This window comes from Hemitrygon akajei, chromosome 10 (genome assembly GCF_048418815.1).
Source record: "Hemitrygon akajei chromosome 10, sHemAka1.3, whole genome shotgun sequence".
Lineage (NCBI taxonomy): Eukaryota > Metazoa > Chordata > Chondrichthyes > Myliobatiformes > Dasyatidae > Hemitrygon > Hemitrygon akajei.
This window is the reverse complement of record NC_133133.1, coordinates 128730788-128745993: the sequence shown is the minus strand read 5'-3', so window position 1 is coordinate 128745993 and position 15206 is coordinate 128730788. Positions and strand designations below refer to the sequence as shown.

The 15206-nt window shown below is 42.2% G+C and overlaps 1 protein-coding gene across 4 annotated transcripts in view; it reads left to right on the top strand.

Moving 5' to 3' along the window:
• Nucleotides 1-15206, top strand: part of dgki (diacylglycerol kinase, iota) — a 233394-nt gene that overhangs the window by 158651 nt on the left and 59537 nt on the right. For all 4 annotated transcript variants that reach the window (XM_073058951.1, XM_073058953.1, XM_073058952.1 and 1 more), the window contains 3 exons: nt 6541-6596; nt 9592-9654; nt 12711-12784. In XM_073058951.1, the coding sequence (XP_072915052.1) occupies nt 6541-6596; nt 9592-9654; nt 12711-12784 (193 nt within the window). The remainder of the gene's footprint in view (nt 1-6540; nt 6597-9591; nt 9655-12710; nt 12785-15206) is intronic.

The window sequence follows — 15206 nt, the reverse complement described above, 5'->3', positions numbered from 1 at the left end:
ATGAAAGTGGATAAGTCTCCAGGTCCTGACAGGATATTCTCTAGGACCTTGAGGGAAGTTAGTTTAGAAATAGCAGGGGCTCTGACAGAAATATTCCAAATGTTATTAGAAACAGGGATGGTGCCGGAGGATTGGCATATTGTTCATGTGGTTCCATTGTTTAAAAAGGGTTCTAAGAGTAAACCTAGCAATTATCGGCCTGTAAGTTTGACGTCAGTGGTGGGTAAATTAATAGAAAGTATTCTTAGAGATGGTATATATAATTATCTGGATAGACAGGGTCTGATTAGGAACAGTCAACATGGATTTATGCATGGAAGGTCATATTTGACAAATCTTATTGAATTTTTTGAAGAGGTTATGAGGGAAGTTGACGAGAGTAAAGCAGTGGATGTTGTCTATATGGACTTCAGTAAGGCCTTTGACAAGGTTCCACACGGAAGGTTAGTTAGGAAGGTTCAATCGTTAGGTATTAATATTGAAGTAGTAAAATGGATTCAACAGTGGCTGGATGGGAGATGCCAGAGAGTAGTGGTAGATAACTTTGTCAGGTTGGAGGCTGGTGACTAGTGGTGTACCTCAGGGATCTGTACTGGGTCCATTGTTGTTTGTCATATATATTAATGATCTGGATGATGGGGTGATAAATTGGATTGGTAAGTATTCAGATGATACTAAGATAGGTGGCGTTGTGGATAATGAAGTAGGTTTTCAAAGCTTGGAGAGAGATTTAGGCCAGTTAGAAGAATGGGCTGAAAGATGGCAGATGGAGTTTAATGCTGATAAGTGTGAGGTGCTACATTTTGGTAGGACTAATCAAAATAGGACATACATGGTAAACGGTAGGGCATTGAGGAATGCAGTAGAACAGAGTGATCTAGGAATAATGGTGCATAGTTCCCGGAAAGTGGAATCTCATGTGAATAGGATGGTGAAGAAAGCTTTTCATATGCTGGCCTTTATAAATCAGAGCATTGAGTATAGGAGTTGGGATGTAATGTTAAAATTGTACAAGGCATTGGTGAGGCCAAATTTGGAGTATTGTGTACAGTTCTGGTCACCGAATTATAGGAAAGATGTCAACAAAATAGAGAAAGTACAGAGGAGATTTACTAGAATGTTACCTGTGTTTCAGCACCTAAGTTACAGAGAAAGGTTGAACAAGTTAGGTCTTTATTCTTTGGAGAGGAGAAGGTTGAGGGGGGACTTGATAGAGGTATTTAAAATTATGAGGGGGATAGATAGAGTTGATGTGGATAGGGTTTTTCCATTGAGAGTAGGGGAGATTCAAACAAGAGGACATGAGTTGAGAGTTAGGGGGCAAAAGTTTAGGGGTAACACGAGGGGGAATTTCTTTACTCAGAGAGTGGCAGCTGTGTGGAACGAGCTTCCAGTAGAAGTGGTAGAGGCAGGTTTGATAATGTCATTTAAAAAAAATTGGATAGGTATATGGACAGGAAAGGAATGGAGGGTTATGGGCTGAGTGTAGGTTGGTGGGACGAGGTGAGAGTAAGCGTTCGGCACGGACTAGAAGGGCCGAGATGGCCTGTTTCCGTGCTGTAATTGTTATATGGTTATATTTCAGGCCCGATTAAGGATCTGTCCAATGTCCAGCATTTTGTGTGTGTAACTCTGGTTTTCCATCATTTGCAGAATCTTTATGTTCATGCTTAGCTACTCACAGTTCTCAAGTACTTCACCTGCGGCTAGTGTTGATAACAAACATCTCTGCCAGAGCTGCAGGAAGTTCTTCACTATCTTCCTTCTCTGCCTTAAGGTTCTCTTGGTTGGGGCAAATGCATATTCACATTTATGTGCCTCAGGGCTGTCAGTGCCTCCACTTTTGTAATGTGATATATCTCAACACAGCACCATTCCATTCCCTAAGGTCACACTGGTCCTTAGTGGGACCTTATTTCTCCCTAGTTACCCTTTTGCTCTTAATAAAACAATGTGCCCCTTGTTTATGGACCATGGTGTTAGGGCATATTTGGAGTTGAGTATATAGCAAATATTTATTTCACCAGCAACCAGTCTTCAGACATGAACATGGATTGTAGATAGAATTTAAAATGCAGCCCTGAACAGTAGTTTTTTTTTGAAGCTGCAGACTGGAGATGATTGCAAGCCAGACAATAGAACTTAGAACATAGAGTAGTACAGCACATTACAGGCCATTCAGCCCACAATGTTGTGCCGACCCTTAAACCCTGCCTCCCATATAACCCCCCACCTTAAATTCCTCCATATACCTGTCTAGTAGTCTCTTAAATTTCACTAGTGTATCTGCCTCCACCACTGACTCAGGCAGTGCATTCCATGCACCAACCACTCTCTGAGTAAAAAACCTTCCTCTAATATCCCCCTTGAACTTTCCGCCCCTTACCTTAAAGCCATGTCCTCTTGTATTGAGCAGTGGTGCCCTGGGGAAGAGGCGCTGGCTATCCACTTCATCTATTCCTCTTAATATCTTGTATACCTCTATCATGTCTCCTCTCATCCTTCTTCTCTCCAAAGAGTAAAGCCCTAGCTCCCTTAATCTCTGATCATAATGCATACTCTCTAACCCAGGCAGCATCCTGGTAAATCTCCTCTGTACCCTTTCCAATGCTTCCACGTCCTTCCTATACTGAGGCGACCAGAACTGGACACAGTACTCCAAGTGTGGCCTAACTAGAGTTTTATAGAGCAGCATCATTACCTCGCGACTCTTAAACTCTATCCCTTGACTTATGAAAGCTAACATCCCATAAGCTTTCTTAACTACCCTATCTACCTGTGAGGCAACTTTCAGGGATCTGTGGATATGTACCCCCAGATCCCTCTGCTCCTCCGCAGTACCAATTAACCTGCCAGTTACTTTGCACCTTGCCTTGGAGTTTGTCCTTCCAAAGTGTACCACCTCACACTTCTTCGGGTTGAATTCCATCTGCCACTTCTCAGCCCACTTCTGCATCCTATCAATGTCTCTGCAATCTTTGACAATCCTCTACACTATCCACAACTGCACCAGCATTTGTGTCATCTGCAAACTTGCCAACCCATCCTTCCACCCCCACATCCAGGTTGTTAATAACAATCATGAAAAGTAGAAGTCCCAGAACTAATCCTTGTGGGACACCACTAGTCACAACCCTCCAGTCCAAACCTCTGCTTTCTGTAGGCAAGCCAATTCTGAATCCACCTGGCCAAACTTCCCTGGATCCCATGTCTTCTGACTTTCTGAATAAGCCTACCGTGTGGAACCTTGTCAAATGCCTTACTAAAATCCATGTAAATCACATCCACTGCACTACCCTCATCTATATGTGTGGTCACCTCCTCAAAGAACTCTATCAGGCTTGTTAGACATGATCTGCCCTTCTCAAAGCTATGCTGACTGTCCCTGATCAGACCATGATTCTCTAAATGCCCATAGATCCTATCTCTAAGAATCTTTTCCAACAGTTTTCCCACCACAGACGTTAGGCTCACTGGTCTATAATTACCCGGACTATCCCTACTACCTTTTTTGAACAAGGGGACAACATTCACCTCCCTCCAATCCTCTGGTACCATTTCCGTGGACAACAAGGACATAAAGATCCTAGCCAGAGAATCAGCAATCTCTTCCCTCGCCTCATGGAGCAGCCTGGGGAATATTCCATCAGGCTCCGGGGACTTATCCGTCCTAATGTATTTTAACAACTCCAACACCTCCTCTCCCTTAACATCAACATGCTCCAGAACATCAACCTCACTCACATTGTCCTCACTGTCATCAAGTTCCCTCTCATTGGTGAATACTGAAGAGAAGTATTCATTGAGGACCTTGCTCATTTCCACAGCCTCCAGGCACATCTTCCCACCTTTATCTCTAATCGGTCCTACCTTCACTCCTGTCATCCTTTTGTTCTTCACATAATTGAAGAATGCCTTGGGGTTTTCCTTTACGCTACTCACCAAGGCCTTCTCATGCCCCCTTCTTGCTCTCTTCAGCCCCTTCTTAAGCTCCTTTCTTGATACCCTATATTCCCCAATAGACCCATCTGATCCTTGATTCCAAAACCTCATGTATGCTGCCTTCTTCCACCTGACTAGATTTTCCACCTCACTTGACACCCATGGTTCCTTCACCCTACCATTCTTTATCTTTCTCACTGGGACAAATTTATCCTTAACATCCTGCAAGAGATCCCTAAACATTGACCACATGTCCATAGTACATTTCCCTGCAAAAACATCATCCCAATTCACACCTGCAAGTTCTAGCCTTATAGCCTCATAAATTTTCCTTCCCCAATTAGAAATTTTCCTGTCCTCTCTGATTCTATCCTTTTCCATGATAATGCTAAAGGCCAGGGAGCGGTGGTCACTGTCCCCCAGATGCTCACCCACTGACAGATCTGTGACCTGACCCGGTTCGTTACCTAATACTAGATCTAGTATGGCATTCCCCCTAGTCGGCCTGTCAACATACTGTGATGCTGATTAACATTCCTTTTGGGTGTCTGCATGTAATTCAAAGGAAGCATGTAGATATATTGTAACTCTAGAATTGTCCTGCTGTTACCTTTGATCTTTAGCATATAAAAATGTCATGTAATATTGGGTCAGGAGGCCTCTTCCTTCAAGTGTGTCTCATTTTGTTGAATAAAACAGTAGTAACCACTAGCTTCAGTGTCTCTCCACTGACTTTGTTGACATTACAACACGGGACTATGGTGATAAAAATTATCCACAGAGCTGTGGCTGAAGGTGGGTGGATAGCCATTGAAAATGTGCCCAGTGGAAGTCCCCCTGCCCCATGAAGCAGACCAGAAAGTACCATGTTTGGTGAGACTATTCTGCGGGGCAATGGAGTCTGCAGTGGGTCGCTGGTGGTGCTTTGTATATAATGTGTTATCTTGCCCTCCACCAGACACCTGGAGCAGGACCATGGAACTATACAGCACGGAAACAGGCTCTTCAACCATGAAGTTGTGCCAAACTGATCAAACTAGTGATTAAATGCCTGACTAAAGTAACTCCTTCTGCTTACAAAATGATGGAAGGCAAACTAACCCAGCTATGACAGTAGTGAATGCAACCAAGTCCCCATTCATTAACAGGACTTTCCCTTCCCTTTCTAATCATAATGTTTGTCTGGCTACAGTGTGAAGTTATGTGCATCACATGTTCACGTGTCTGTATGCGTGCCAGATGCTCACTTGTAGAATATGTGTAGTAGTTGTTGTTCCTTTGCACGCCTTGTGGTGCGTCGGGCAGCATCTTTGCCATTTCTGTAGCACTGTTGACTGTTTTTCACCAGGCCGAGTTGCTAGCTCAACGCTCGACCCAGCATGATTGGAAAGCATGTGAAGGGCCAGCCGGATTTGAACTCGGGACCATTCGCCTCGAAGTCCGGTGCTGTTACCATGGCACCACCAGCCAGCTAGACTCACATCCGAAGCTCAACTGCATGCAACCACATACACACATTCACATGCCCACACAAAGTATACGGTAACTGCATTACAAATATAATTACACATATAGCCACTGTCTCAGGTGCATGAGTACAGTTCCATCATCCCATGATGTTTTACCGACCTTTAAACCTACTCCAAGATCATTCTAATGCTTTCCTCTTGCATAGACATCCATTTTTCTGATGTCTCTTAAATGTCCATAAAGTATCTTCCTCTATCACCCTGCGTGGCAGCCAGTTCCACACTCTCACCACTCTGTTAAAAGAAAACTACCTCTGCCATGCCCTCTACACTGTCCTCCAATCACCTTAAAATTATTCCCCCGGGAAATAACTTGGGAAATGTGTAGCTCGGGTAATTGATGGTTGGGTTGAGTTGGTCTCGAATCTTGGCAATCCATTTGCAAATATTTCGTCACCATGCAAGAGTGTACTTGGAGGACTCACCACAAGTGAACAGCGCACTGATGATGTCTCCTCGTATGGTGACGGAATGTTTGCCAGTGGATTGCTAAGACTGGACAACTCAACCCAACTGTTATGCCCTCTCATATTAGCCATTTATGCCCTGGGAAAAAGGCACTGGCTGTCCACTCTATCAATGCCTCTTATCATCTTATACACCTCTATCAAGTCATCTCTTATCCATCTTTGCTCCAAAGAGAAAAGCCCTATATGTGTCATTATTTACCAGGGTGCTGCCTGGATTAGAGAGCATGTTTTATATGGATAGGTTGAGTGAGCGAGGGCTTTTCGCTTTGATAACGAAGGACTGGACCTGCTATGCTGGTGATAGGTTCCTAACTAGGGATCTGGAAAATCTACAGGTGTGTCGATGTTTCTGTGCTGGACCACAAGTCACCAGTGAATATCATTGCACCAAATTAGGCTTTGTTCAGGAATAATCTGGTTCTAGTTTGTTGAAGCTGTATTACAGACAGAGGACAACAATCTGGATCTTACCAGCCATTATTTTTACATCTATTTCATTTCAAAGTTCCTTTCTTTTGTGTTTGAGTGAGAGTGTTTAGATAAGCTGTTAGTAGTTTGCTGTGCATCGGGTACTGATTGGTTTCCCTCCATTTTTATAGAAGCAAATCCAGAACGGTTTAACAGTCGATTTAGGAACAAGATGTTTTATGCAGGGGTAAGTAGTATCAAATATAAAAGGTGCAAATTTACAAGGGAGACTTTACTAGAATGTCCTTGAGCTTCTGACCAGCGGAAATATTCACCTTGCAGAGCATCAGAGATGAGTAAGAGCATGTATCAATGATAGCAACAGACAGACAATGCTGGAGGAACTCAGCAGGTCAGGCAGCGTCTATGGAGAGGAATGAACAGTCGATGCTTCAGGCTGAGACCCTTCTTCTGGACCTCCTGGAAAGGAAGGGGGAAGATGTCAAAATGTGGCCTCACCTATCACCTCATAGGTGACAGGTGAGGCAGGTGAGAAGGAAAGGTAAAGGGATGGAGAGGAAGGACTCTGATAGGAAAGGTAAGGAGGAGGGGCACCAGGGGAAGGTGATACACAGGTGAGAAGAGGTAAGAGGCCAAAGTGGCAAATAAAAGTTGGGAGGGGGAAGTCATGAAGCTTGCACAGATATGGCCTGACCTGCTGAGTTCAAGCTTTGCCAGTTTTATTGTGAAATCATTTGTTTTACGGCAGCAGTCCTAAGCTATACATAAAAATTCCATGTTACATAAATAGAGAAGTAGTGAAAACTACAAATAGTGAGGTAGTGTCCATGGGTTGGTGAATCGTTCAGAAATCTGTTGAATATTGAGTGTGTGTCTTCATGCTCCAGTTGCTCTTCCCCGACGTTAGTAACGACAACAGGGTGAGTTAGTGTTATTGGATGATGTTATTGTTTGTTGTGTTTTATGGGTGTCAGATGAACACAGTTTGCTGCTTTTCGATTTTCTATATCATAATAGTTTGTAATGCAAAGTGTCTTGAAACAAACTGAGATTGTTAAAGACACAGTATAAATCCAATATAAATTTCTTTTCTTCCTTAGTCACCTTTCCCTTTTCTCCCGTGTCCTTTTCTACATTGGTAGGTTTAATCCCATTAATTTTGGATGTTCTATTTAAATGATAGTAGTTCTCTTTATCTCCAGTTCCAGTAGCTGCAGTACTCGAACCCCCTTCTAGTAGCCATGTGTAAGTCCTGACAGTGAGGTGAATTCATTGCGAAGAGTTTTCTGCATATTCTACAGCAAGGGGCAAGGGAAAGTAAATGTGGGTGTTCAATCATTTTGGCTCAGTCCTACACTGAATCAAAGGTTCAGGTCTGACTAATCAGGACAAGTGATCAAATCTTTGTACAGTAAGATTCCAATAGTCACCACACTCAGGACTTTGGTGATACTTATAGAGTCACAAGGTTTTACAGTACAAAAATGGGCCCTTCAGCCCATTTCGTACATGGCTATCTAGGTGACTTACCTGAGCTGGTCTCTCCTGCCCATATTTGGCCCTTATCCTTCAACGTTTTGCATATCCATGTACCTGTCCAATGTCTTTTAACCATTGCAAGTGTACTTGCTTCTATCATTTCATCTGGCAACTCGTTTCACACACTCACAATCCTCTGTGGAAAAGTTGACGCTCAGATCCCTTTCAAGCCTTCCCCTCTCACTTTACACTCATGTCCTCTAGTTGTATGTACCCTATGCTGAGAAAGAAGTCTCTGATATCCACTTTATCATGCCTGAATGATTTTATAAACCTCTATATATATACAGCCACCCCTCAGTCTTCTTTGCTCCAAAGAGGAAGACCCAGACTAGTAGATTTTTCCAGATATCATTCCTATTAATGCAAGTACAATTTTTATTTTTTTAGATATCATATTGTATATTTAAAAATTTCACTGTAAACCCAGATGATCGATAATGGCCTTATAATGAATCAGAATCAGATTTATTGTCATCGACATACAGAATGTCGTGGAATTTATTGTTTTGTCACAGAGGCACAGTGCAGGTGTAACAAATTAATCTAAAGTTAAAGTCTGTCCCGAGCCTTATCGGCTCACCAGGCCGGTACTTATGCCGGTTTCTCCATGGCATGAAACGACTGAGAGTACGAGACTCTTCCCCGGATAGGATGCCAGTCTATTGCGAGGTTAACCCGCAGCATTTTTGCTGGTACCCATTTTCAGCTGGGTGGACTGGAGCAATGTGTGGTTAAGTGCCTTGCTCAAGGACACAACACGCTGCTTCGACTGGGGCTCGAACTCACGACCTTCAGATCGCTAGTCCAATGCCTTAACCACTTGGCCACGTGCCACACAAATTAGTCTAAGTTATAATAAAAATAAATAAAATAAAGAGTGCCAAAGAGGAATAGTGAGGTCGCGTTCACAGACCATTCAGAAATCTGATGGCAGAGGGAATGATTGAATGTGGGTCTTCAGGCTCCTGTAGCTCCTCCCAGATGGTGGTATGAGAAGAGGGCATGTAGGGATAGTGAGGATCCTTAATGATGAATGCTGTCTTCTTGAGGCACCAGCTTTTGAAGATGTCCTTGGTGGTGGGGAGGGTTGTGCCCATGATGGAGCTGGCTGAGTCTAAAGCTCTCTGAAGCTTCGTATGATCCTGTGCATCCTCTGATTCTGATTACCGCCTCCGCACCAGATGCTGATGCAGCCAGTTAGAATGCTCTCCAGGGTACATTTGCCGAAATTTGCAAGAGTCACTTGCAACCAACTCAAACTCTTATTGAAATATAACCACTGGTTATTCTTCAGGATTATATCAATATGATGGGGCTGGGATAGATCAATGAATAGATATAGATATAGAGGGAGAGGAGATGGAACACAGAAATGGGCCCTCTGTCCCACTGAGGCTACACTAAGCATGAGGCATCCGTCTACACCTGGCGTTCCCAACCTGGGGTCCATGGACACCTTGGTTAATGGTAAGGGTCCATGGCATTAAATAGGTTGGAAACCCCCGACCTACATGAATCCCACTTCAAAATGTGATGAATCTACGTATTTGGGCATGGTGCTGTCTCGTTGTTCTACCGTCAACTTTCTTAGACTTACTCAGAGCAAGTCTGCTGAAAGAAATTAGACATTGCGTCATTCACAGGTTGCATTTATTGATACTTGTGACATTGATTTCCAGACTGCTTTTTCAGACTTTCTGCAAAGAAGCTCCCGAGATTTATCCAAACACATCAGAGTTGTGGTAAGTATGATTTCTGTTTGGGTCAGTATTTTTTTGTGTATGGGCAATGCATGGAATTCAGGAGCTGAAAATTTTGAGGTATTTATTTGTCTATGTAATGTCTGTTTTATAGTAGATGTGGCAGAAAATAATTCAATTGGACTAACAAGTGTTTAAGCTTTTTTCAAGCCTCTTCCCTCTCTCCTTTTGTTAAAACCATCAACATATCTTTATATATTATAACATAACTTTATCTTTAATGCATGTTAATAGAATAACATATCTTTACATTATAGTTTTCAATGTTACATCTAGATTCCCCTTTAATGCATCTGCCTAATAAAACCTAACGAGTGAGGAACAGGAGTAGGATACTTGACCCCTCATCATTAATGTGATCCTGGCTGAACCATTTGTAGCCTCAGCTCTGCATTTTGTTGGTAATCTCTCATCCACATGCTTATCAAGCATCTTGCTCTATCTTAAAAGTATTCAGAGACCTGCTTCCCTTTGAGGAATAGAGTTTTGAAAATTCCCAACCTTCTAAAATCTACTCATCTCATCCGTCTTAAATGGGTGACAATTTACGAGAAGCAATCCCGCCAACTCTAGATTTTCCCACAAGAGGCAACATGCTCTCCAGGCTCTTGTCGTTCCTTCCTTCAGGATCTGATGTGTTGAAATCATGTCCCCCTCTCACTTTCCTAACCCTAAAAGGTACAAACTAACTTTGTAACTAGATATAAACCTTCCTTTTCACCTTGTTCCCAAAATGCAACCTGCTCATTTCCACGTCGGCCTTGTAATCTCTTTTCCAGAACATTAATGATCTTCCCAAAACAGATGACCAAAACTGTACAACGTATTCCGAATGTCCCACCAAATGATAATGTTTTGTTAGCTTACTTAACTATTTGCAATAGTTTGTAAATTGTGCCCCGGGACAATCCCTCTGTTCTTCAAAGTTCTGTTAACCCCATCAGCTATTCAGTGTGGTAGTCCGTTCCATATACTAACCATACAATTGATAAAATTACCAGAGAACCCAACTGTACTTACTTGTAACTAACCTAAACCAGTCAGTATTTGTTTATGTATAGTTTTTCAAGATTCTATTGTATTTCTTAATTTCTTCTGTAAATACCCGTAAGAAAATACATCTCAAGGTAGTATATGGAAATATATATGTCCATTGATAATAAATTGGCTTTGAACTTTGAACTTGTATGTCCTTGATCTATTCTCTCCTACAAGTCAAAACATCACATCTTGCCCCAGTTCCCCTACAAGGATCTTAAGCCAACTGAATTCTCAAACTGTTATCTTTTCTCACCTCTTCTCCCATTCTTCTAGATCTTTCTTGAAATTACCTTTAGTGCCTCTACATTTTTGTATGTATGATATGAAGACCAGAACTATTGACATTGGACTAAGTGAGATCTACATACACTTCTTTACAAGTTTAACATATAGAACATAGAACAGTACAGCACAGTACCGGCCCTTTGGCCCATGATGATACGCCAGCCATTTTTTTTTTGTAATTTATTTTTTTATTGAAGTTCATCATCAAACAAACATTTCCATAAGATGTATTTCAGACATTGTACATATATATCATATAATCATATATGTCACAAATCTCCACAAAGTATTTATCTGAGGAATACACTTATAGAAAAGAGTGGAAAGAAAATACAAGCAAAAGGAAAAAACTATGTACAAGTAGGGAATGGTCTTTTTTTTTTTACAACATATTCATTGATTTGTGAGAATAAAATCAGGCCTATGAGGCATTATGTAGTTAAACCATCTTTCCCAGTGTGAATCAAATTGTTCCAGCTTATGATTAACAGATGCTGTTATCTTCTCCATTTTGTAAATGTCCATTGTAATTTCCATCCATGTATTTAAAGTTGGGCTCTCCTGTGATAACCATTTCCTAGTAAGATACGCCAGCCTTTTAACCTACTCCAAGATCAATCTAACTCTTCCCTTCCACATTGCCCATAACCGTCCATTTTCTTCCGTCCATGTGCCTTTCTATGTGTCTATTAGATTGCATACACTTGGGTTAAGTGTGCTCCACGCACTTATCACTCTCTGTCCAAAAAACTATCTCTTAACTTCTCCCCTACGTTTTCCTCCATTCAACTTAAAATATGTCCTCTCAGACTGGCCATTGCTGCTCTGGGAAATGCATTGGCTGTCCAATCTGTGTATATCTCATCATCGTATACACCTCTATCAAGTCACCTCTCATCCTCCTTCACTCCAAAGTGAAAAGCCCTAGCTCACTCAACCTGTCCTCATAAGATATGCTCTCTAATCCAGGCAGCATCCTGGTAATTTTCCTCTGCACCCTCTCTAAAGCTTCCACATCATTCCTGTAAAGGGGCAACCAGAACGGAACAAATTTCTTCTCTCTTCTCCCTTCCAATTCCATCTTCCTATAGTGAACCTAAATGTTTGTTCTCTTTTATGATCCTATTATCTAAGTTGTTACTTGCTGTGAATTAGATATCATTCTGCCTCTCTTCAATCTCCTCACATGTTTTCCAAGTGCAGTTGTCTACGTGTTCTAATGACTGAGATGTATCACCTCTTGCTTCTATCTTCTCACTTCCCTTTTTGACAGCTGGCAGAAACTAATGAGCACATGTATGGATGCTTTTGTGCCCCTGTGCACTCATGTGTGCAGATGCATTTTATAATACACTGAGCATATATTGCATTTCTCTGTGTGGTGCCAATAACTATTTTGAAAATTAATTTCAGCTATTAACAATATACAAAATAAATTCCCAAGGAATTGCAAATAAAATAAACATTAGGTTCAATTTCCAAATATTACAAGAAATCAGCTTACAATTATGCAAAAAAAGTTGGAAATACCACATTTCCAATAATGGACAATTGATTGATTCACTTATTATTGTCTGAAGTTCTTCCCAAACCTTCCTCTAAATGCACTGACATTCCCAATTAATGGGGAATGTTTCCCTGAAGTGGGATATTTTATGACACAACTATTACAGAAGTTTTCAAGAACTAACTTCACTCCTCTTTCACTCTAGTGTGACGGCACTGATCTGACACCCAAAATCCAGGATTGGAAATTTCAATGTATCGTCTTCCTCAATATCCCCAGGCAAGTAGCTGAATTCGGTTTCCAAATATGACAAAATAATGCTCCCTCTTATGGTGAGCTTATGAAGCTTATGGTGATCCCAATCTTCTCAGCTGGAGAGCTGTGAACTGGCCTCAGTGCACCTGAACTAAAGGACAGTAAATAGTTGGATCCGGGCCTCTTTTCTGGATAGCGTTGGGTGGATGCTTATTCAGGAAGTGTTGGGGCTTGTTGTGGTATCACTCCCCAGTTACCAAAGGCTTCCCATGTACTCTGGTATTCAGATAGATTAGAGATCATTGGGCCACATATTGGAGAGCCTCCTCCTGCTGCCAGGTATTTGGGATAGAGAAAGTCTTGGCGAGGTAGTAATGATGAAAACTTGCCACATTACCCTGTTGTTACTCAGCCCCTCATTTATAATAAAACACCTCTCACGGAGATGGGAAGAGAAGGAATTTATCAAGGCAGTGACACCAGTCCTTCCAGATCAAGATGACTGACTTCCATTCTGGTTATGTGGGTCCAATTAGAAAGGTGTTGGAAATGGACAGGTGGGGCCTGGTGTTGGTCTCCATGATGGGTGGGTGGGTGGCTAGTTTGGGAGGTAGTCCACTTACTGCTTCTTAGACTGAGCTTTTGTTTGCCCCTCCTGATAGGCAGTCAAGATCTCCAGTCCCATTCTGAGCGATCATGGGCCAGAGATCACTAGGATTCTGTGAGGATGTTACACTTCACCATTGGGTGTTTGGACCTTGAATCTTTCCTCCTGTCCACCTGGTAATCTGGTCCTTTTTCAGAGCTCAGAAGAGGGTGCTTCAGCACCCTGGTGTTGGACAGGCAAACAATTCATGGAGTCACCACATCCCACAATGCAGAAACAGACCCAGCAAGTCCATACAGATAATCAAAGACTAAACTAACACTAATCTCATGTTATTCCCCACATTCCCTATAAATGCCCTGAAATTCTACCACCCATCTACACACAAGGGACAGATTACAGTGACTAATTAGACTATAGATTTGCACATCTCTGGGATGTGGGAAGAAACAGGGAGAAACCCAAACAGTCACGAGGAGAACTTACAAACTCCACACGAACAGCACTCGAGGTCAGGACAGAGAACGGGTCTCTGGAACAGTAAGGCCACAATGTGACTAACTATGTCACTGTGGCATTGACAACAACACTCTTCCACAGCATCTCCCTCTAGCAGAGAGCAGAGGACTCTCCACTCTTGGTCCTGATGCAAGGTCTGGACCCAAAAAAAATAGAAAAAGACCCTTTTCCCCCAAAAGATCCAGCTTGACCTTCTGAGTTTCTCCAGTAGCTTCAAGTAGCTCTTCTTCAGCTGTGAAATATGATCTTACATATCATCAGGTCTTTAGATCACTGGGGATGTTAAGGATATGGTTTTGCTATTGGTATACCGTTGGCACATGTACCAAGGTGAACTGAAGAGCTTGTTTTGCATACTGTTCATACAGATCAAATCAATGCATAGTGCATTGAGGTAGAACAATGCAGAATAAAGTGTAACAGTTACAGAGAAAGTGCACCGCAGGTGAATATAAACTGCAAGATCAACAAGGTGGGTTGTGAGGTCAGGAGAACATCTCATTGTACAAGAAGTCTGTTCAAGAGGCTGATAAGACCATAAGATATAGGAGCAGAAGTAGGTCATTCAACAGTGAGATAGTAACTGTCCTTGAAGCTGGTAGTGTGTTGTTTCAGGTTTTTGCACAATGAGAGAGGGGAGAAGAGAGAATGTCCAGGCTGGGTGGGGTCTTTGATCATGCTGGCTGCTTTATTGAGGCAGTGAGGGGTATAGACTGAGAGGCTGGTTCATAGGATGTGCTGAACTGCGTCCACAACTCTCTGCAGTTTCTTGCTGTCGTGTGCAGAGCAGTTGCCGTACCTAACTATAATGCATCCAGAACTTTCTATCGTGTATCAGTAAATGTTGGTAAGAATTGATGGGGACATGTCAAAATTTCTTCAGCCTCCTGCTGGTGAGCTTTCTTGGCTGTGGCATTGACGTGGTTAGACCAGAACAGGCTCTTGGTGATGTTCACACCCAGGAACTTAAAACCCTCAGCGTCAGCACCACTGATGTAGACAGGAGCATGTACACTGTGCGTGCCTCCTTCTGATGTCAATGAGCTCTCTTGTTTAGCCAACATTGAGGGAAAGGCTGTTGTCATGACAGCATGTCACTCACCTCTCCGATTCCTTCCTGTACTCTGACTTGTTATTTGAGATGCATCCCACTATAGTGGTATCAGCTGCAAATTTAGTCAGATCCTGACTGACAGAGATTTAATGTTGTACATTTGCAACAGTCCTAACCTGGAAAGATAGCAAAAAAATGTATTACTTGAGGGAAAAGAAAAACAATAAAAATGATTGAAAAGCGAAGGGATTTAGAGTAACTGAATA